Here is a 24,316-nt window from a genome sequence, read left to right as displayed (position 1 = left end):
TTAAATTGATCTTCAAGAGATTGCTATGGATGTCAAGGTGATGGGAACCTTGACTAGAGGAGAAAGGACCCATAAAAATGTAATTAGGTTATTCCCTAATGTCTTTGGGACTGAAAAACCAAAGCTCCAACAACTTAACAACAAAATGCAAGGGAACAAACTCCTTATGTATATTCCCCCCCGACAACCTTCGTGGTATGAACAGCAGCCATACTAGTCTGTATCAGCAAAAACAACGAGGAGTCCTTGTGGCACCTTAGAAACTAACAAATCAATTTGGACATAAGATTTTGTGGGCTATAACCCACTTCATCCCAAATAAATTTGTTAATCTCTAAGGTGCCACAAGGACTCCTCGTTGTTTTTGCTTCTTGGTATGGAGGATCTTCAGATTGCTAAATAGACAAGAGTCTTGGTATAAGGGTAAAGATTAAAAATAGAGATTGCATTACAATTTATGGTGAGCAACACATTACAATCTCAGGAAAGCTCTACTGCCCCCCTTCCCCCAGGAAAAGAATCTTTGTTGCTATTATTATTGATTGTGTATATTATCATGGCACCCTGGAACCCCAGCATGCTATGCTGCTGTACAAACACAGAAATAAACATGGTCCTGAACAGGTGGTTACTGGAGAATAAGTAGATGCTTTAATTGTCATTTTTGGGATTTACTTGTAGGTTTTCAGGAAACCCAGCTCTAAAGAGACATCACTGAAAGTCCATTTAGAATTGCTATACTGGCCCTTTTTTAGTTTGCTTAGAGTGAGGTAGATGCTTCTGTCAAGCTTTTTTAGAATGTATAGAGGTTCAACACCACCAGGCTAGGGTATTTATTTAACAGGAGGCCAAAGTGCTTCAAGCAACAAAAGAAGTCATAATTCATTCTAGCCAACACCTAGCAAATTCCTTTATCCAGGGATGAGACTGAATGAAATCTTACTGCGGCATCAGAAGCATCTTTAGCCATCCTGAAGGAGATTTATTAGAAGAGGCACTCTTATGACAGAAGGCCTTGATCTCTTTACATAAAGCTCCACTGACAGTAAATTCCCTTATCTTGTCAAGTGAAGATTATGTGTATTTCCATGAATTTCATAGTTCAAGATACAGATGGTTTGGTTATTTTAAGTCTGAGACTTGAGAGTTGAACTAACCCTCTTCATATATATTTTTCTGAGTGGAGCAGCCAACAAAGAGAACAAATGCATTAGCTACTCCTGCTTTTAAAAATACACCAGTATTATAAACACTAGAATATGTAATTGGTAGAGCAGCAATAGCATAACTGTTCCACAGTGAGGAGTTAGTTATGCAACATATTTGTCCAGGAAGCATAAACCAGGTGACCCTTTCAATGCTGAAGTGATATATTCTTATAGCGTGCCATAGCCTTGTTGTAAGTAGTGGGAAACTAAATCAGGGAGTCTTAATGAAGTTATTCCCAAGCCCAGCTCTCCCTTGTGACGATGCATAGTGATAAAAGGAAAACAGCAAAATCATCATCTGCTTCATTTTAGTTATCTTAAACAGCACAGTATTTTAAAGACCGCATGCTGTGAATTAATCCCTGTTTTATCAGAACAGCAACTGGATCCTCTAGATAATTATATATTCTAAGAAATAATTTATACTGTGAATCTAATCTAAAAGCAAACAATGTATTCTAGAGAAGCATTACACTATTTCATATCACAAAATAGTGCTTATAACTTATCAAATGCATGGTACCTCCACAAAGAAGCAGCATGAAATATGCAGGTTTTTGGGTTTTTTAAACAGGAAATCCCATGACTCTCTTGAATTTTCTACTCCAGCATAATGAGAAGATAGATTTTAAATGAGTAATACTAATGGCCCCATGAGGCAAAGTGTTAAATTCACCCCAGTTTTATAGATCGTAAGCTTTTTGGGATTTATCATTTACTGTAAATTTGTACAGCATCAAGCACAATGGGGCAGAATCTAGTTATAGGGTTTAGGTGCTACCCAAATAAATGTTAAGGAAGAATTAATCCGTTTTTTGCTGGAATAAAGAGCATTCAGGTCTCTTGATGGTGAAAAGTCTGTAGGCAAGCTGAGGCAGCTGCAAACACCTTTCAACTTGGGGCCAGCAGGAGGCTAAAATAGCTCCAATGTTAGATGCACTAGTGAGGAGATAGCTAGAGTATCCAAATCATGTGCTAAATCAGTGGATTGCCTCATAATCCTCATCTGGCAGAGACTTCCTGTGTTCTCCCAAAGGTGAATCCCCCTATGGCGCGGAAGAAAGTGCCAATTTGTGAACAAAGTCCGTTAAGTCCTGAATAGCAGGAGGTTAAGAGAAGAAATATTTATCCACCTCCCCAGAGCGCTACCATCACCAAAACAGACCTTTGTTGGGAAATAAATTGGAATTTAAAACTGAATAGCTATTATTTTTGTTGTACAAAACCACTGTCTATACTGGCTTCCCATAAATGGCCATGTCAAATTCAAGGTGCTCAATGGCTTGTGCCAAGGTTACCTAAATCTCCAGAATGAGGATCACAGCTGACAACTCTGCTCCTCAGGCACAATCCAACACAAGGGTGAATTTCATGAGGCAGCTTTCTCAGAGGTCAGGCCAAGGCAGTGGAATGAACTTCTACTGAACCTAGGAACTACCACAAACCTCATCATCTGCCAGTCCAACTGCAAGGCAAATTTCTTTGCACACTAACGTGAACATATAGCACAGTGTACATACAATATGTAATTAAAAATTCCACACAATTTTCCCTGGGAAGATGAAAGGGAAAGAAAGAATCATACATAACAGATAATAGTCATATTGCTTTATAGCACTATTGGAAAATGCTATGTTGATGAAGGCAGCATACCTATATCATCAAGATGGTTCAGTTGTGGGATGAAATCAGCTCATGGATGAAGAACAGTTGGCTGGTGCTACATCTGAGCAAGACAGAACTCATAGGCAGAGGAAAGTATTTAAAAGAGTTTGCAGCCACGTTGCAGTCTCCTTTGATTGAACACACACATCCATAACTGATCAATTTAGTCTGTAGTTTACAAGGTCTCTTGTATTCCTCATTGACACTGAGCTCTCACATAGCAAAGTAATGCTTCAGTATGCTAGATGACTCCATGCCATTGTGGTGGACAAAGATCTGGCCTCAGTTATTTACGTCTTCGTCATCTCTTGGCTGAACTACACTAATACAATATATTGGACATGAAGCCTTAATCAGTCAGGAAACTCTAATGCACAGTGCTGCAGTGCATCTCCTCAGTAACTGCAGGCTACTGTGAGCACATCAAATCTGTTCTCTGCTCCCTACACTGGCTTTCCTTAGAATTTTGAACCAAGTTCAATATCTTTGTCCTTATCATCAAATTGGGTCCAGGATATCTAAAGTTCATCTAAAGCTTGGTGACAGAGACTGTGGTCAACAATTGCACTCCCATGGCACAATGGCACCCTCTATGTTAAGGCCAGGTTTATACTTAAAATTTAGGTTCACCTAGATACATCTCTTGAGGGTGTGAAAAATTTACACATCTGAGTGAAGCAATTCAGCTGACCTAAACTCCAGTGTAGACACTGCTATATTGATGGAGAGGTGGATTAACCACAATGATGGAAAAATCCTTTCCATTGCTTTAGAAAGCGATCCTGTAGCATAGGTATAGCCTCACAATAAATCGCATCTGTGCAGTAGACAGAACTTTGTCTAGTGACAGTCCAAGAATGTGGAATGAAATCCCCCAGGAGGTAAGGGCCATCAAAAACCACATCACTTTCCGCTCCAAGTGCAAGACGCATTTCTTCAACCTTGCCTTCTCTAACATATAAACATATCTGTTGCTATGTGATTATTAAAAAAAAACAAAAAAATGAAACTTACTGTACATACATCTCCCCGCAGGAAAAGGGCAAGAGAACAAATAATGTGTGACAGATGTGTAGTCACATCACCTAAATGCACTACAGTCTCAGATAGTTTGGTGATGTGCAAGGTATAACAACTTATATAGAAGGGAATGAGAACCACAACAAAACAGAATAAAAATCTGATTAGTGATAAAACCAGATTAATTTTTAGGTTACATTGTAAATGTTGGGGAGAAGGAAGAGAAAGACTTGTGCACCAAATGCTGCAAGAAGTTCAAATACACCAGGCTACAGTACAAGTTTAGAGTACAGGATTTAGCACAAAGAGTTGTGTTTTCTTTTTTCGTTTCCCCTCTAAAGAACTTGAGTAATTTTAAATGCAAGGAAAAGACTTAGGATCCCATACCTCTGCCCTTTTCTGTTCACCTTAATCCCACGTTCCTCATTCACCACCTCCTTTAATCCTTGCCTTCAGAAAACAATCCACTGTAGGTGTCACAAACACATTTACAATTTAATTGCCTATTGTGGTAGCTTATTTTGTATGTTTGTTACCCTTTGTGTGAAATAGTTCTGCTCAAATTCCCCATTTATGCTTAGTTTCATTGTAATTAACTTTTTATTGAATGTTTCACAAAAATCAAAGTGCAATATACACTCAGTGTTGTCGTACAGCATGGAGCATGCCAGATTGGGAACAGTCGGTAGATAAAGGATGGAGTGTGTCTCTCTATAAAGTGTTCTATTAGCTTTATTAACCCCTTCCATAATACTTGAAAAAGACTCATCTCAGAGGCTATTCACATCATCACTTTAGTGTTTATTTACAATTCAGATAGTCCCAAATCAATTCCAGTGGCTATAAAAAGGGGCAATGCTGCAATGACGAAGTTTATTATTAAGAAAAACAAACAAGACTGTCAAGAAGCTGTGACAATCCAACACTGTAAAAACTGTTTTATATTTGGCTTTAAAAGTTGAAGTGAATATACAAGTAGTTTTCTTCTTTTGACAGATACAAGTTTTCAATAGTGTACAGGTTTTGCAAAAAATGTATGCACCATCTGAATTACATAGTTGGTTCATTAATGTTTTATGTTGTACAGGCCAAATTCAGCTTAAGTAAGTGGTTACACTTCCCAATGACTGCAATGGGAGCACACCAGCTTAATCTTGGCTTAATTTGTTCCTTTTTCCCTAATTGTCCTGAATGGAAAGCAAACCACAGGACATAGGAGTGGCATGACACTGTCTTCTTTGTGAACCTAGTGGAACTCATTTTAAAATCATCGGTTTCTGTCATATCAAATTACCACATTCCCTTATTCTATGCTCACATTGACATATATCTGAATTGATTTTTTTCTCTGTCATTCCATTAAGTTGGATGCATGTTACACTATCAACAAGAAGTGCTCTTGAGAAAACAGAAATTTGACTACATTAGATGTAGGATAGGCGTACCATGGTTATAGGGCTAGTTGCACCTCTGTCCCCTCTTGTCTTTCTGAGTACATCCAGCCCAGGTGTCAGACCTCATATCTTTGCCTCTCCTTGGGGTATAATTATTAATTGTTCCTCCCTCCGGCCAGGAGCTGTGCTACAGTACCTTGAGTACCCATTGTTTGGACACCTGTGGTTCTTTCCTTTGGGAATATGTGGTACACGGCGATCACATAGTCTGCTTAAAACCAAATTATTGTTTATTTTAACAGTAGGACACAGAGCATTGCAGAAAAAATAGATTTTATAAAAACCAAACACTCCACATGTACGTCTATCTTAACTGAAAGCCTCCCCATCCCCTAATAGTAACCTAGGCAGACATCCTCCAATCTGCTTCCCTTTAACAGCTGTCCTGTTAGAAAGTGTTCCTTTTTAAATCTCCCATAGTTCTGTTGATCTCCTGTGAGCTCAGACCACATCCTTCCTGACATTCCTCTAACAACTCTTAAGTGTTTGCTGAGAAATGGCTTATCTTGATGCATTCTTTCCTTTCTGCTAGTCCCCCCCCCACAACAGCCCCTATTGAACTTAACCCATAAATTCACACATTAAACTCTCCAATAAGGTTAACATACAGTATTCATAAGTTATTACCGAATGGATCCAAATCCCCCATGAGGCTATTTAAGGACAACTAAAAACTTCTTTGGGACAGAAGGCAGGAAAAATAAAGGAAAACTAGAAAAGATCTGACTTAAGACCCAAACATTTTGCAGGCTGTTAAAGGCCTTTAACTCTTTGGAAATATGCCCATGCACTAGATCACAAGCTACAGTTCTAACAAAACCCTACTTTATATCTGGGAAAAGAGAAAAGGTTAAAAAAATTGTGGTGGTGATATCATGGGGGTGGGGGAAGGGTCTTCGACCACCAAATCAGGAAGAGGAGGTGGATGAGGCATTTATCAAACAAATAAATATCCAAAGCACAAGACCTAGTAGTAATGGGAAACTTTAACTACCCAGACATCTGTTGCAAAAATATGTCAAAATACAAAATCTACAATAAGTTTTTGGAATTTATCAGAGACAAGTTTTTGTTTCAGAAAGTGGAGGAAGTAACCAGGGGAACAGACATTTTAGACTTGATTCTGACCAATGGGAAGGAGTTGGTAGAGAATCTGACAATGAAAGGCAATTTGGGTGACAGTGATCATGAAATGACATGCTTCATGATTTTAAGGAAAGAAGGAGTGAGAGCAGCAGAATAAGGATAATGGACATAAAAAAAAGCAAACTAACAAACTCAGAGAACTGGAGGGCAGGGCCAGCTCCAGGCACCAGCGCAGCAAGCAGGTGCTTGAGGTGGCCAACGGAAAGGGGCGGCACATCCGGGGTCTTCGGCAGCAATTCGGCGGCAGGTCCCTTGGTTCCTCTCGGAGGGAAGGACCTGCCGCCGAATTGCCGCTGAAGAATGAAGCGGTGGCGGTAGAGTTGCCACCCAAGTGCCACTGATCATGGCTCTTTTTTTCCCTCCTGCTGCTTGGGGTGGCAAAAACCCTAAAGCCAGCCCTGCTGGTGGGTCCCTTAAAAAGAAAATCTAAGGGATAAAGGAGTTCAAGAGAGCTGGCAGGTCCTCAAGGAAACAATATTAAAGGCACAAGTGCAAACTAATCAGATGCAAAGGAAAGATAGGAAGAATAGTAAGATGTCAACATGGCTCCATCAGGAAAATCAAAAAAGGAATCCTACAAAAAATGAAAACAGTCAAATTGAAAAGGAGTACAAAAGAACAGCACAAGTATGTAGAGACAAAATTGGAAAGGCTAAGGCACAAAATGAGTTACATCTGACAAGAATCATTAAGGCAATAAGAAGAGGTCCTTTTAATGTGTTAGAAACAAGAGAAAGATGAAGTGTAAGTCCTCTACTTAGTGAGGAAGGAGAGCTAATAGCTGATGACATCAGAAAGCTGAGGTGCTTAATGCCTATTTTGCTTCAGTCTTCACTAAAAAGGTTAATGATAACCAGATACTCGATACAATTATATTGATAACCTGGGGAGGGAATACAAGCCAGAATAGGGAAAGAACAGGTCAGAGAATATTTAGATAAGTTAGACGTATTCAAGTCAGCAGTACTTGGTGAAATTCATCCTAAGGTTCTTAAGGAACTTGCTGAAACAATCTCAGAGACATTAGGAATGATATTTAAGAATGGGATAAGAGAGATCCCAAAAGACTGGAGAAGGGCATAGTACGTATCTTTAAAAAGGGGAACAAAGAGAACTGAGGGAATTATAGACCATTCACTCTAACTTCAATACCTGGAACGATACTTGAGAAAATTATCCCTCGGCGCTTCCCGCCACCCCCATTGGCCTGGGACGGTGAACCACGGCCAGTGGGAGCCATGATCAGCCAAACCTGCTGACACGGCAGGTAAACTAACTGGCCCGGCCTGCCAGGGTGCTTACCCTGGTGCCAGAGGTTGCCGACTCCTGAATTAGACTAAATGTTCATCTAATTAACCTGAAATCTAACAAAAAAGGGATGCCATGGGTGTGTGACAGATACTTGTCTGAGTCTTATTTTTACTGATTATGGGGAATAAAAGTGAGTGGGGGAGGGGGAGAAGGTAATTCAAAGTTAAGTCAGAGGAGTATGCTCCCACCTAGTCTGCTGCTCCAACCAGTGGCACTGAAATATTGTCAAAATCACTAACAATCTATTTTCTTTTTCGATGCCACCTTCTTTATTAAAATAAGCTGATATAAAAACTAAAAACTTCTGCAGAGACAAAGCAAAATCACAAAGGACCAATGGGTATTATATATGGAGGCCCTAAGTCTCCTTTTAATTCCAGCCAATAACAAATCTCTCAGCTGGTAGTAAGCAGAGTTAAAATAGCTTCTAGAACATACACGCTCCTGGTCCTGAATAATACAAAACCTGCATCATAGCTATGTTGCGATTATGGACACACATCTGAAACTACATTGTGAGAAATGTGAATTTTTTTCTGGAGGTGTGAAAACAAGGCTAGGAAAAAAACACCCAACATTTGTTTTCAAATGTGAGATTACCCATAAATATATGCAGAAATATTATTTATAGTCAAAAACTTAATTTTGTGGATACACTTCCCAGTCACATTTAGGGCCAGGTTACCCTGTGCCTGTAAGACCTATCCCTGTTGCAATAAGCGTACAGAGGGGAACCACTCCAGTGCATGCTTCTGGAGGAACTGTGATTTGAAGGAAGAGCCCATACTACAACTATTTTACAGTCTATGACTCCCACCTCTCATTCACACCTCCCTGCCCTTAACAGAACAAGGTGCAAGGATTGGGTTTGTGACTAGCCACTGCACTGTGCTGCACATGTTTTAGGACACAAGTAAAAAGAATCCCTTAGAGGGAAACATCAATTCAAACATCAAAGTCCAAATATAAAACAGGATAGATGATGGTCTTCTGATTAAGGCATTGGACTGGGACTCAAGATATCTAGGTTCAAATACCGACTTTGTTAAAGGTATCTAATGAGAGTTTGGCAAGTCACTTCATTTCTGTTTGTTGGGACCAGAATGTGGAGAGAAGGCAAGAGAAGGGCTCCTGGACATGGCCAATGTGACAGGTTCTCAGTATCTGTTCCTTTAGTAGCACGTGAGATCTAGGGTGACCAGATGTCCTGATTTTATAGGGACAGTCTAAATATTCAGGGCTTTGTCTTATATAGGCACCTGTTACCCCGATTTTTCACACTTGCTATCTGTTAACCCTACTTCTCTCAATAAGAGCAGACACAGGCCCCAAACTTCAGCTCACAATGCTTAATGCAAAGTCAGTCATCAGTAAAACACAAACCATCCATGACATGGTTATGTGGTCCCGTAATCCAGAAAGGAATCCAGATATGCACATTGATACTACTAGCTCTAATAGCAACATTCAACACCTGCTGGTTGTTTGCAGGACTTGGCAAGGGGCAGGATGAAATAATTTAAAAGTGGCTCCCCTCATTCCTTCCTGAGAGATCCAAAGGGGTTGTTTGGGCCATTTGCTTTTTTCCACCTCCAAAGCTCTCAGTTGTGAAATCCCACGGATTTCAGCCCTGTCCCAGTGTTATTCAGCATGTGTGAAGTCACTGGGTGATACTTTGTGGCTACACTGTTTAATCTATATGCCAATATTCTGTTCTATATTGCCTGTTCATCAAAGCCAGTCAGAACTGAACTGTTTTCCTTTTCTTCTCCACTTTGCCAAAGACACAGACCAGGATGAAACCCAGCTGGCTTAGGCTCAACCCAATTAAGATGGACATGATGCTTGTTGGCAGGAGTAAGCATCTGAGGAACTGGCAAAGGTTATGGCTGCTCCCTCGGGTGAGAGCATCTGCTTAGCTATTCTCAAAGTGGCTTGCAATCTCAGGGTGCAATCTCAAACTGACTGCTGCTTCTGAATCCAAAGACAGCAGTAGCAGCCAGCCAATGCCTATTTAATCTTCAGCTAGCCAAGAAACTGCATAATTGCCTCTGAGAGGCAGACCCCACATGGTTATCCAGCCCTTTGTCACCTTGACCGCTATATGCAGTACTATACTGGAGTCCCTGCTAGGCCCTCCTGCTCCTGCCCCCACTGGGCTGAGAAAGTCACAGAGAGACCTTTTGTTGCAGTCCTCACCTGGTGCTTTTGTTTACATGCTGTGCTCCTTCCACCTTTCCACCATACATGTAGTCCCCTTCTTACAGTCCACCAGCAGGAAAAAGGGGACAAGCTATTTCTCTTTGCCCCCCCTCACTGCCTTTGCTCTATTGCAGCTTCCCTCCTTCCAGCTCCTCCCCTGGCTTCCTTCCCCTGGAGCTCTTATCCAGCCTCAGCCTGATCCAGCAGCAGCTGTTCCAGATTCCCCTATCAGGGCCAGATGATCTACCCAGCTCCAATTCACCTCCCTTAATTGGAGCTGGAGTGATGGGGGGTTGGCTAAGCAGTTTTCTGCTTAGCACCCTGTCACATAGACCCTTCAAGACCATTTAGAAGCTTCTGCCCACCTCTTCGGAAAAGGGTAGATTAGAGAGAGAGCATATTATATCAGTGCCCCAAATTCTGATTGGCTGTCAGTTCACTACCATGCACTCATTACTACATATTAGATACAAACTATGTTAAAAGAAGATTATTAAAGTTGAAAAGTCAAGCACTCAAGAGTTAGAAAATACAGGAATATGGCTTTCTATGTAATCATAATTTGGTCCCCTTGTGTCTGGATTTTGATACAGTCTTTAATTACATGGTCTCAAACTATTTTTTCCACAGGACCCTGCCTCAGTCAGTGTACAGAAGGGATAGTATTCACTTACTGAGCAGCTATTCAATATTTTGTTTTCTCCTCATTCCTTAATGTGTGGCCCCAGGCCTTATTTACCATAACTATTCAAACCCTGCTCTGAAGACAAAAATATTAACTTCCTCTTAGCTTTTCTATGGTGCTTATCATTATAGAATTGTGAATGCCAAAACTATAAGAGAGTTTAAAAAATATTTAAAGTTCATGAGGATAGGCCTTTTGATGGCTGATGGCCAAGGTGACCAGGGATGAATGCCCATGATCTGCGTGTTCCTAAGCCTATAATTTTCAGAAGCTAGTCGTGGATAACAGGGGATGGCTCACTCAATAGTTGCCCTGTTCTTTTCATTCCCTCTGAAACATCTGTCACTGGCCACTGTTGGAAGACAGGATACTGGGCTACCTGGGTCATTGGTCTGACCCAGTATGGCTGTTCTTATGTTACTCCCCCAGCCCTCCCTTGCAATGCCACAAGCCCTTCTCCTGTCCCCTCTCCATTTTGACTCAGATGGCTTCCCCCTGCACGCTGCCTGGGTGCAAGAAGGGGGTGACAGAAAGGACGTGAGAGACAGGTTCACTTCTCTCAGTTCCAGGACCTGACCCAGAGCAGCCAGGAACAGGCTCTACAAGGAAAGGCTGCCTGTGATCCTGGACTGGAGAAAGCACACTCAGTTAATCTGTGGGGATGTTCACGTGCAGTGTTGTCATACACTGGAGCTGTGAAAGGCTCGATCATGCTCCATGAAGATGGAATCTTTGGCAATTGTTGATAATTTTGAAGATTTAAGCTCTAGCAAGTTTCTGCTGAACATGGGCAAACAGCCATTCTTTTCAAATGTGTATAACAGCTAAATTTGGTCAGACTTATAAGTGGATGGCAAGAGGCATATCCCATGATGCAAAGTCCAGCCCCTGTAAATCACTTCTCTGAAGCAAGGGAACACTATAGCATTTGAAAGAAAAGGCTTCAAGAATTTTTTTTAACATGGGCAAAATACATTTCCCCCAACCCTTGTTCTTAAAAATGGTTTAATCAATTTGGCTGATTTTTTCCAAAGACTTTCATCGTTAAGCTGACACACAGCATGGAAAATTTCAGCCTGAACAGTGAAAATCTGCAAAAGTTTTAAGCAACTGAAAACAGGGTCTTATAAAAGAAGTGAGAATAACTGTGTCATAAACAGATAGCTAAGGGTTAATGTCTCTTTCACCTGAAGCACCTGACCAGAGGACCAGTCAGGAAACCGGATTTTTTCAACTTTGGGTGGAGGGAATTGAGTGTCTGAGTCTTTTGTCTTTTGTCGTCTGCCTGCTTTCTCTGAGCTGTGGAGAAGTAGTTCTACTTTCTAATTTTCTGTTTCTAAGTGTAAGGACAAAGAGATCAGATAGTAAGTTCTATGGTTTCTTTTCTTTGGTATTTGCATGAATATAAGTGCTGGAGTGCTTTGATTTGTATTCTTTTTGAATAAGGCTGTTTATTCAATATTCTTTTAAGCAATTGACCCTGTGTTGTATCATCTTTATACAGAGAGCCCATTTGTATTTTTCTTTCTTTTTATATAAAGCTTTCTTTTAAGACCTGTTGGAGTTTTTCTTTACTTCAGGGAAATTGAGTCTGTACTCACCAGGGAATTGGTGAGAGGAAGAAATCGGGGAGATCTGTGTGTTGGATTGCTAGCCTAATTTTGCATTCCCTCTGGGGGAATAGGAAAGTACTTTTTGTTTCCAGGATTGGGAACAGAGAGGGGGAGTCTCTCTGTGTAGTTTCACAGAGCTTGTGTCTGTGTATCTCTCCAGGAGCACCTGGAGGGGGGAAGGGAAAAAGGATTATTTCCCTTTGTTGTGAGACTCAAGGGATTTGGGTCTTGGGGTCCCCAGGGAAGGTTTTTCAGAGGGACCAGAGTGCCCCAAAACACTCTAATTTTTTGGGTGGTGGCAGCAGGTACCAGGTCCAAGCTGGTAACTAAGCTTGGAGGTTTTCATGCTAACCCCCATATTTTGGACGCTAAGGTCCAAATCTGGGACTAAGGTTATGATATGAGTAGCAGCGGTGGGATATAGACAGAATCCAGAAGCCAGTAGGAATATTATATTTTTCTTTTCTCTGCTAAGGGCTTTTTAGCAGAGAGAGAAACAGTTGGTTTTAAAAGGGAACCAGAGAGAATTTTTTTTTCTGCTCTCTCTGGCAGTTTGTGGCTTGCATGTTAAGCGAGAAGCCATTACCAAACTGTTGAGGGTCTTTTGTCATGCAATAGCCCTCCCATTAGGAGGCAAGTACCAGCACTTATATGCATGCAAATAAAGTGGTTTTTCTGGTTTCCCTTCATTGAACATTAGCTAGAGAGAGAAAAGGAAAATTAGCTAAAGGCACTGTTGCTAGGCAGACTTCAGGAGGCAACAGAGAACCTGCAGTTCAGAAGATAAACACCGGAGGGCACCCCAACACAAGAAAACAGGAATCATGACTTCTAAGGCAAAAATTGAGGCCGAAGAACAAATCAAAGAAGCTGAACACAGGCGACAACTGGAAATAAAACAAAAAGAGATGGAGATGAAAGAAAGAGAAGAACAGATCAAAGAGGCAGCCTACCAAAGAGAACAGGCAGCCTACCAAAGAGAACAAGCAGCCCAAGAGGCAGCACACAAAAGAAAACTAGAAGAAGAAGAGATAGCCTACCGAAGGAAACAAGCAGAAGAAGAGTTGGCCCACAGAAGGAAGCAAGAAGAAGAGGAGGCGGCCCACCACCGAGAAATGGAAAAACACCAAAAAGAAATGGAAAAACACCAAAAAGAAATGGAAAAACAACAAAAAGAAATAGAAAAACAACAAAAAGAGAATGAAGAGAAGGAAAAACAGAGAAAACATGAACTGGAGTTGGCAAAAGCTGGGCTGCCTGTGCCAGCCAACCCTAACAACCCGGCGCCAAATATTGCTCCACAGCACAGGAAATTTCCCACCTACAAGGCAGGTGATGACACCGAGGCCTTCTTGGAAAATTTTGAAAGAGCCTGTCTTGGGTACAACATCCCCGAAGACCAGTACATGGTAGAATTGAGGTCACAGCTCAGTGGACCTTTAGCAGAGGTGGCAGCTGAAATGCCTAAGCTGCAAATGAATGACTATAAACTTTTTCAAACCAAGGCCAGATACTGAATGGGGATAACCCCAGATCATGCCCGTCGGCGCTTCAGAACCCAAAAGTGGAAACCCGAGGTGTCATTTCCCAAACACGCCTACTGCATTGCAAAAAACTATGAGGCCTGGATAACAGGAAACAACATTCAAACCTTGGAAGAACTGAACCTCCTCATACAAATGGAGCAGTTCTTGGATGGTGTTCCTGAAGACATCACACGGTACATACAAGATAGAAATCCCAAAGATATCGCTGAGGCGGGGGAGATTGGAGCCAAATGGATGGAACTGGCAGAAAGCAAGAAAGCTACTGTCAAGGGGAACGATTACCCCAGGGGGCACACAGACCATAAACCCTACAACCGAGGACAGCCAAAGACCCCACATACCACCCAAGTAAAGCCACAGATACCCTACCCTTCAACCTCACCAGTCTCCAGTAACTCACCTCGGCCCAGTGACCCATCAGATGGAAGATGCTTTAAGTGTAATGAACTGGGACATATCAAGGCCAACTGTCCAAAGAACACCATGCGAGTGCAATTCATTACACCACCATCACACCAAAGATCCCCAGGCCCGGATGCCTCTCAAATACCCTTGGAGCGAAGGGAAAATTTGAGAGTGGGCGGAAAGAAGGTTACTGCGTGGAGAGACACGGGGGCACAAGTGTCAGCTATCCACCAATCCTTCGTTGACCCCAAATTCATCAACCCAAAGGCCAAAGTTACAATTTACCCCTTCATGTCACAAGCTGTAGACTTGCCTACAGCTCAACTGCCTGTCCAGTACAAAGGCTGGTCAGGAATGTGGACTTTTGCAGTCTATGACAATTATCCTATCCCCATGCTACTGGGGGAAGACTTGGCCAACCAGGTGAGGCGGGCCAAGAGAGTGGGAATGGTTACACGTAGCCAAACCAGGCAAGCTTCCAGACCCATTCCTGTTCCTGAGCCGTCCACAGACGCCCCGTCTGTGTTACCAGAGACCCAGACAGAGGTAGTGGACCCGGATTCCATGCCAACCACTGAAACAGCCACAGCACCTCCAGTCCCAGGCCCGGAACTGGAACAGCAACCAGCACCAGCAAGTGCAACTACATCTTCAAACTCAACGCCAGAGGGCGCCAGCGAGCCAAAACTGGCAGAAGCAACAGACAGCCATATCCAAAAGGCTCAGCCAGAGCCTGAAATACCCTCAGGTGCACCAGCGGAGAGCGGTACACCAGCAACGGAAACAACCCCATCACCTACATCGCTTCCAGAGGGACCAAGCCCAAGTCCACAGTCTGAGGAAGAACTGGTGACCCCAGCCTCAAGGGAACAGTTCCAGACTGAGCAGGAAGCGGATGACAGCCTTCAGAAAGCTTGGGCGGCGGCACGGAGCACCCCACCGCCTCTCAGCTCTTCTAATCGATCCCGGTTTGTTATAGACCAAGGACTTTTATACAAGGAAATTCTTTCTGGTGGACACCGGGAAGAATGGCAGCCGCAAAAACAGTTGGTGGTTCCAACTAAGTACCGGGGGAAGCTCTTAAGCTTAGCCCATGATCATCCCAGTGGGCATGCTGGGGTGAACAGAACCAAAGACCGGTTGGGGAAGTCCTTCCACTGGGAGGGGATGGGCAAGGACGTTGCCAAGTATGTCCGGTCTTGTGAGGTATGCCAAAGAGTGGGAAAGCCTCAAGACCAGGTCAAGGCCCCTCTCCAGCCACTCCCCATAATTGAGGTCCCATTTCAGCGAGTAGCTGTGGATATTCTGGGCCCTTTCCCAAAAAAGACGCCCAGAGGAAAGCAGTACGTACTGACTTTAGTGGACTTTGCTACCCGATGGCCAAAAGCAGTAGCTCTAGGCAACACCAGGGCTAACACTGTGTGCCTGGCCCTAACAGACATCTTTGCCAGGGTAGGTTGGCCCTCTGACATCCTTACAGATTCAGGGTCTAATTTCCTGGCAGGGACCATGGAAAAACTGTGGGAAACTCATGGGGTGAATCACTTGGTTGCCACCCCGTACCACCATCAAACCAATGGCCTGGTTGAAAGGTTCAATGGAACTTTGGGGGCCATGATACGAAAATTCATCAACGAATTCTCCAATACTTGGGACCTAGTGTTGCAGCAGTTGCTGTTTGCCTACAGGGCTGTACCACATCCCAGTTTAGGGTTTTCACCATTTGAACTTGTGTATGGTCACGAGGTTAAGGGGCCATTACAGTTGGTGAAGCAGCAATGGGAGGGGTTTACGCCTTCTCCAGGAACTAACATTCTGGACTTTGTAAGCAACCTACAAAGCACCCTCCGACACTCTTTAGCCCTTGCTAGAGAGAACCTAAAGGATGCTCAAGAAGAGCAAAAGGCCTGGTATGACAGACATGCCAGAGATCGGTCCTTCAAGGTAGGAGACCAGGTTATGGTCTTGAAGGCGCAACAGGCCCATAAGATGGAAGCATCATGGGAAGGGCCATTCACGGTCCAAGAGCGCCTGGGAGCTGTAAACTACCTCATAGCATTTCCCAATTCCCCACTAAAGCCTAAAGTGTACCATGTTAATTCTCTCAAGCCTTTCTATTCCAGAGACTTACAGGTTTGTCAGTTTACAGTCCAGGGAGATGATGCTGAGTGGCCTGACGGTGTCTACTACGACGGGAAAAAAGACGGTGGCGTGGAAGAGGTGAACCTCTCAACCACCCTGGAACGTCTGCAACTGACCCTTCTGTTATTCTGGCAGGCTCTCTGTTTGGGAGAAGGCTTCTGCAGCACCTTTCTTCAGGAACTCTCAGGGTGGGACTCTTTCCCTAACCTGTTAGACCCCTTCTGAGCTGTTTGGCTCCCTTTTAGCACCACCTCCATCAGGAGCATGCTCTGCAGGTGTGGCTCGGGAGGGTCACCTGGGCCCAGAGTTGCTTCATAAACCCTTCTGTTCCAGTGTAGGATACATAAACTCCGTCACACTCCCTATGTAGAGTGCCTGGAGACTAAAATGCAGTGTTTAACTGCACAGAATTACTAGCTACATTTCTCTGATGTGGTAACTAAGAAACACTGTTTCAGTGACTTAGCAACGAGGCATTTTGGGTTAGAGGCTAGCTGTAGAACCAAGAGAACTACATTCTTCTCTTGATCTGATGTTTAATTTGATTTTATCCGCTAGGGCCACCCAGAGGACTCAGGGGGCCTGGGGTCTTCGGCGGTGAGGGGCCCACATTTCGGCGGTAATTTGGCGGCAGGGGGTCCTTCCACTCCAGGAGCCGCCGCCGAAATGCCCCAAAGACGCATGACGGAAGCCCCCTGCCACCGAATTACTGACGAAGACCTGGCTGCACTTCAGTGGTGGGTCCCGCTTCAGCAGTAATTTGGCGGCGGGGGGTCCTTCCGCCCTGGAGCAGAAGGACACCCCGCTGCCGAAGACCCGGAGTGGAAGAAGCTCCAGAGGCCCGGGCCCCGCGAGATTTTTCTGGGCCCCTGAACCGAGTGAAGGACCCCGCTCCAGGATCCCCTAAAAACTCTCGTAGAGGCCCCTGCAGGGCCCGGGGCAAATTGCCCCACTTGCCCCCCCCTCTGGGTGGCCCTGTGATCCACACTGGAAGTGAACATAGGGCCATGCTGAAGATGTATTCTTGAATAAATACAGATCTTCGCAGATCTTCACTTGGAATGAGACAGGATTCAGCAGGAGCAATTATTAGCCCCAACAGTACAAACAAATGTCCTAGTATGGACTCCATCTATGCAGAGTTTCCTTGAGAGACCTACTAGGGCTACACTACAGAATTTACAGCAGTGCAGCTGCATCGCTGTAGCACTGCTAGTGCCGATAGTCTAAGCTGATGGGAGAGAGCTCTCCCTTCAACTTTATTACTTCAGCCCCCACAAGCAGCGGTAGCTATGTCTGCAAGAGAAGCTCTCCTGCCAACAGCACTGTCTACACCAGCACTTAGGTCACTGTAACTTGTCACTCAGGGGGTGTCTTATTCACACCCCTGAGTGACATAATTTATACCAACATAAGCTACTGTGTACATAGCCTGAGGCTCCTGCAGGTTTCCCTGGAGCATGAATGACCTTCAATTAGCACACCTATTTGCAGAATGTAGGCCTTGGTTTGGCCAGTTCTGCTCACACCTTTAATTTAATGATCAGATTCACCGTCTATACCATTACATTTTAACAATAACTGCTTCATTTATCAGCACTCAATGGGGTAACAGAGAAAGAAAACAAGAAGAAAAAGATGTACACATGCAAAAAGGAAAAAAACCTATGACATTTCAAACACAAACAATTTTGTTTCAAAAACCAGACACAGTTGCACAGTGACAACAGTGCTACTACCTATCACATCAATTACAGTAACATGAAAGCACGTAAAGTAAATTAAGGACATAAACAATCTTACATTGTCCACTCAATTAGCAAACCTATTCCTCTTATCCAAGTATAAAGAAAGGCATATGTCATCACAGTCCCCCTAACCTGGTCTTACAATAAATACATACACGCAAATTTCACCAAAAATAAATAATATTTTCCTATTAATCTACCTACAGAACATTACTGTCAAGAAACAGTTATAAGTGCATTACTAAAATATTCTATGACTTAGTAATTATATTATGAATATATAGTTCGATACTGAAATCAACAAACTCCTCCAACACATTAAATTAAAAAAAAAAATCCCTGGATCAGTGTTAAGGTAACTGTGCTAGGATGAATGTTCTCAGGATGCAGCTTGTGAGAAATAAATGCAGGATGTTTTTAGTGGCCTGCCACCAGTGTTTATTGCTGGAAGCTTCTGAATGCAGCCACTTTCCCTGTTCAAGCTGTTTAAATGCTGTAGAATTCTAAAACATGCTTTTGATAGTCTGTTGGCAGGTACAGTATGTCCCATTTTTTATTCTCTCAGAAGTTTTAATACAGCTGTGATGTGGTAGTGGGAGTTTTCTCTATTTTGGGGAAAATTTTGGAGGAGCAAACTGATCTAAAATATAAAATGTGTGTCCAGATACTCAATTATGGGTGCTTTGGAAAATTCTACAATACAATTACTGTACTGAGGGGAAGCAAGCTGATTAGTAAGTAAAATGATTAACTATCTAACACATCACACTGGGCAATTTTCCAGTTAGTCAGACCTACCCAGCTGTATCTGCAAAGCAAGGAGTTTAGGGTAGCATGAAACTCTGTCAGTTAAATATGGTGTGTTTGGGGTTTTGGGTCCCCCTCACCACAAAAAAAAACCTCTCTGGTGTCAGCCTACTACAAGAGTTGAAACAAGAGCTTAGTAGCTGATGTGACTCCTACAACAGTAGTACCTTATAGACTAACAGATGTTTTGGAGCATGAGCTTTCGTGGGTGAATACCCACTTCATCAGATGCATGTAATGGAAATTTCCAAGGGCAGGTATATATATGCAGGCAAGCTAGCTTGCCCCTGGAAATTTCCACTACATGCATCTGATGAAGTGGGTATTCACCCACGAAAGCTCATGCTCCAAAACGTCTGTTAGTCTATAAGATGCCACAGGATTCTTTGCTGCTTTTACAGATCCAGACTAACACGGCTACCCCTCTGATACTACAACAGTAGCGTTAAGCTAGTATGTCCAATAAAAGGTACACTGCTTAGCAGCTTCCCTTCATTATAAACAGGATACTGAAAATATACTGAGTGGCATTTGGTGATGGGCGCTGGAACAATTTTTACACACAGGCTTCTGAGAGCCATTGAACCAAACTGCAAACCCTGTATGTAATAGAAACCACTTCAAGTCAGGGGGCAAGGCAGCACCTCTAGTTCCAGAATCTATGCTTGGTAAGCATTTTCCTCATTTTCTGTCACAAAAATACAAGCCTTATTTCAGAAAGGAAAAAAAATATATTGTCCAAAACATAGGTTTAAGTAGGAAATTTCAACAAAATGCAACTTAAAATATGACAGGATATGGGAACAACAAGAAACTATATATATTAGCCTAATCCAAAGCTCGCTGAAGTCAGTAAGAAACTCTCCATTGACTTCTATGGGATCTGGTGCAGGATGTGTGTTAAGAACTACAAGATCACTGTCAGAGATATTGTTCTCACCTCAACTTCACCTACTGGAATACTGTTATTTTACTCTCCACTTGTAGAAGTGGAAACATCTGTTTCACTAAAACTCCATGACTTTCTAAGATTCAGGAACATGAGTTACTCAGGGATGTGTGTATTAACCTGTGGCAGCCACCTTTCAAGCCCAGAATCTGCACCTTTTCATTTGCACATCCACCTACCAATCAATTGAATTTGAAAGCAAAAGAAGATATTTCTTCAATAATACTTTTAAAGCTTTTCTAAGACTTCAGCATTAAGAGCGTATGTTGGCAACAAGTCTCATAAGTATAATTGTTGTGATACTTTTACCCCTTATAGACACAGATAGCTAGAAGCAAAATGCTAAAGGTCACATCCTCCCCAGCACTTTTGTGCAGCCTAAATCCACCTCACAAAATATGTGTTCTGGAAAAAAAAATCAGATTTAAAAAGAAAGTTGAAACTAACACAGCAAAAGATTAAAAAAAAAAACAACTGTGCAATTCCAGAAAGCACAACTGATCACAGGTTATAATCATAGTCAATCATACCAAAATAGGACAGAACTATGTAAACTTCAGTTGAACAATACTAATAAATAATCATACTTTGCCCTTCATCTCACGATCGCAAAACACTTTGCAAATATTAATATATATAATCTCAAAACAACCCTCAGTGGAGCTGAATATTATTACAGTAGATCTTACATATGGGTAAATTGAGGCACAGAGGAAATGATGGCAGTGCTAGGAATAAAATATCGGAGGAGTTGACTTCCAGTCCCCAGCTTTCACCCTTAGACGCTATTCCCTCACTCTGGAACAGCAAGAATATTTATATGGGCCCATGCAGAGCAGCGCAAGAATATTTATACAGGCAGAGGCAGATTATGGTTTCGTGGGGCCCCTCTTCATCCTTTGTGCCTGCAGTCCCCTTGTACCTGCCCATGCTCCTGCCATGGGGGCTTGCTCGATTCTCCTGTCCTGGCACTCCTGCCGGGGAGAAAGGTCAGGGCGGAGGGGTGTCCTAATCTCAGACTCCAGCAGAAGCACCAAGAGGACTGGTGGAGTGGCACAAGACGCTATGTCCCGGCCCCATTCCCCAACAGGAATGCCTGGTGCGCTGGCAGGTGCCCATTTTTCTGGGGGCCCCCAATTAGCCAGGCTAATCCACCACTGTATACGGGGTGGGGAGGAACTCTCAGAAAGGTACTGAACATTCATTTTACTAGTGTGGAATATAAGAATTTGCCTGAAGCTGAGCTTTGAAAAAACAGTGTTACTCTCTGCCTAAGCTGCTTTTACCATCCAGTCTGCACTTATATCTCATCTTCACTGCTGCAATGGCATTGTGACAAACAGCAGAATCCTAGTTAGTGCAGCCAGTGCTGAGTTATCTTATTTAAAAAACAACAACAAAAACAACAACAAAAAGCCCCAAGTATACATCCTGGAAACCTTCCCAGATTATACATCTGTCTCTCTAATTTACACTTTAGAGGATGAAGCCAAACAGCAATGACATCAGAATGATTAGTGAACTATTCTTTCCACTACAACTCTCCCTGATTTTCCTCCTTGGCTTATACTTCAAAACAAAGCATAAACCAAAACAAAAGTTGGTTACTGGATGGTTATCTAGAAGTACACCTCTACACAATCTACATTATGTCTGCCACTGTCAACTCATTTTTAATAAAACACCATATTCCAGTTAGTTTACTTAGGTTTGGCTTGTAGGACAAAGTAAAGAGTTAGTGTGCAGTACAGTAAAGCATTTTTTCTCCTTTCCACTGCGCCCATGAGTTCACCCCCTTAGCCCATTTATATGATAGTAATAGTTCTGAATTATAAATGAGATTTCTGGTACATTCATTCTCCTCATACCTCCTCCCTCGCCTAGTAAGTGTTTGGGGAACACTTTATGCACTTCTTCAGATAGTATACTATGCTGATGACTATCTGACAGGACACTGTATCAGCATATCTAAAAATGAAATTAGGAGGAAAGTGACATTACAGCAAACTTCAAACTCCTTATTCTGGGGTAGATGGGAACAGTTACAGTAATTTATGAAGATGAATTTCTAAAGACTAGGACTAAACAGTATTTTGACAGTATTATCTGGATATAATTCCATGACATAAGGTCCAATCCTGCAAACACTCATATGAATACTTCCAGTGGCATCACTCATACGTGTAAGGATTTTCAAAACTAGAATCAGTCTCAAAAGAATCACTATGTACTATTCTGTGGTAATGCAGTAAAAGTTTTGAACTGTGAAGCTACAAGCTTTTAATTAAGGTAAACTTAATTGCTAGTTTTAAAGTACACCTGCTACTCAAGTACTTGATGTATCCCAAGTGGCAGAGACATTTGTGCATAATTTTGGTACATCTCCAATGACATCTCATCCAATTGTACATTTTAAGGAAGACTTACAGAAACCTAGTCATTTTAGTAAAGGATGCCAAAAGCTTTAAATATAGATTTGTACATAGGGCATACAATGAATTACTGGATTGCTAGACATATGCTATATTACTAGCACAAACAAGACTTTAATCAGTAAGGCAGGTTTGGCTACTTTCCCAATCATAACCTGATTTCCACTTCAACCCACATTTCAAACAAAATAAAAATATATGTACTTAACAAATAAATAGATCTCAAGATTGATCACCACTATCTTTTCCCATACCTTTGTTTATGCCTTTCCTTGCTGTCTAATATCAAATATACAGTGGATGCATTTAAAAAGATTATATTCTGGGCATAGAGTTATTACCAATTCCAGACTCATTCCTTGGACTTCAAGTGGATAATAATCTTGGAATCTGTAACATCTCTAAAACCGGAATGGATTTTTTCAAAACTATACCCCACCATAGGGTCAGACCCTGAAATCAATAGTGTTTTCACTGAGCACATGAGGTTTTCTTGCATGGAGAAGTTGTCTGATCAGTGCCTTAAGACCATAAAATCGTCAGGGGAGGGGTATATGAGTTTTAGTTGTCTGCACATGGTCATGCACACACATGGCATTTATATACGGTACATAAAGTGCAAGATAAATAGCAATTGGTCAAAATATTTTTAGATTTTACAAACTTGCTTTGAATTTAAATTTAAAAATTACATGTATGTACCTGTGCTTAGATAACAGGAGCTGGAGCAATCAGACCAGTAAGCCAAATGTTAATGAGCTTTACCATAAATAACAATATAAAGAAGTTACTTACGCCTGTCGGTCCCTGTACATCTTGTTAACTTTTTCCCATTGGAAATTAAGCTGAGTGAGCTTTTCCTGTATCTTTGCAGCTTCCCCAGGTGTGGCACTTTGCAAAGCTGATGTCTTCTTGCTGCGTATAACCTCAATCTGACCTGAGAATCTCCCCAGGCTATCTTTAACTTTCTGCAACATCAAAATTTTTGAAGAAAAAAAAAAGAAACATCAGCGATTATTAAAAAGCAAATAAACAAAACAAAAATACTGTAATAACCTTGACAATGATAACAGTCTGACAATACTTAAGCAATAATGATTGAGGCACAAGTCATTTCCTGGGGAATTAATAACTAGTGGAGAGAACTGATGGCTTGAGGTGAAGCAGAGGCCCATTAACCTCAGCTAGTCATTAATTCCACAGGAAATAATATGTGTTAAGGTTACTACTACTTTAACCCAGTTTATTTGTAAGGAAATAGAACAAAAACCCCTTTTAACTTAAATTGCACATCCTCTCAAAAACACCACCTGGTTAATCAAGTTTGCTTAGAAATGATCGGGCAAGTAAGCCATGCTCATTCCTTTTCTGGAGGGAATTTTAACTGTTTAACTGCTGCTGCACATCTCTGATAGGTAAGATGTTGTGTTCAGTACACAAGCCACAGATATTAATGGAACAGCCTGAAATAATTAGTACACTGAGTACCACTGACACTGAATTTTGCTGAATGTGCCATCTATGTTTACAACATAGACTTGGCCATTCTGGATCAGAACTTTGAGCCATATAGTCTAACTCTCTGTCCTCAAAAGTGGTTAGTTCTTGATGTTTCAGAGGAAGGTGAAATCCTCCATATTTCACCAAGCTATGAAATGGTGTGCACTGCAGGTCTGAAAGGGAAGAGGGCAGAATTGTTTCCTGACCTTAAAATTGCCTCACTATCTTAAGCTTTCAAAATTCCAGATGTTGTGAGTGGTTCTGAAATTATTCATCCAGTCACTCCATTAAATCCTGACAGAGAATTATGTGGATTGACTAAACGCTATGTAAATTAATATATAAATATTTTTTATTTCTATTCTGTCTTCCATCCAAGAATCCCAAAGCACATTACAAGTGTCAGCTAATGTGGCTTCACAACCTCTAACCTCTCTTCTTCTCTGTGGTCCATTCCCTTCCTTTTCTTCTTTGAAGTTCTC

General features: G+C 42.1%; 1 protein-coding gene across 11 annotated transcripts in view; it reads right to left on the bottom strand.

Moving 5' to 3' along the window:
* DMD (dystrophin) overlaps positions 1-24,316 on the bottom strand; it is a 2,125,007-nt gene that overhangs the window by 1,037,800 nt on the left and 1,062,891 nt on the right. For all 11 annotated transcript variants that reach the window (XM_050936430.1, XM_050936437.1, XM_050936440.1 and 8 more), the window contains one exon: positions 23,130-23,302. In XM_050936430.1, the coding sequence (XP_050792387.1) occupies positions 23,130-23,302 (173 nt within the window). The remainder of the gene's footprint in view (positions 1-23,129; positions 23,303-24,316) is intronic.

Source organism: Gopherus flavomarginatus, chromosome 1, assembly GCF_025201925.1.
Source record: "Gopherus flavomarginatus isolate rGopFla2 chromosome 1, rGopFla2.mat.asm, whole genome shotgun sequence".
Taxonomy (NCBI): domain Eukaryota; kingdom Metazoa; phylum Chordata; order Testudines; family Testudinidae; genus Gopherus; species Gopherus flavomarginatus.
The sequence above is the reverse complement of the archived record's forward strand: the minus strand, read 5'-3'. Positions and strand labels throughout refer to the sequence as shown.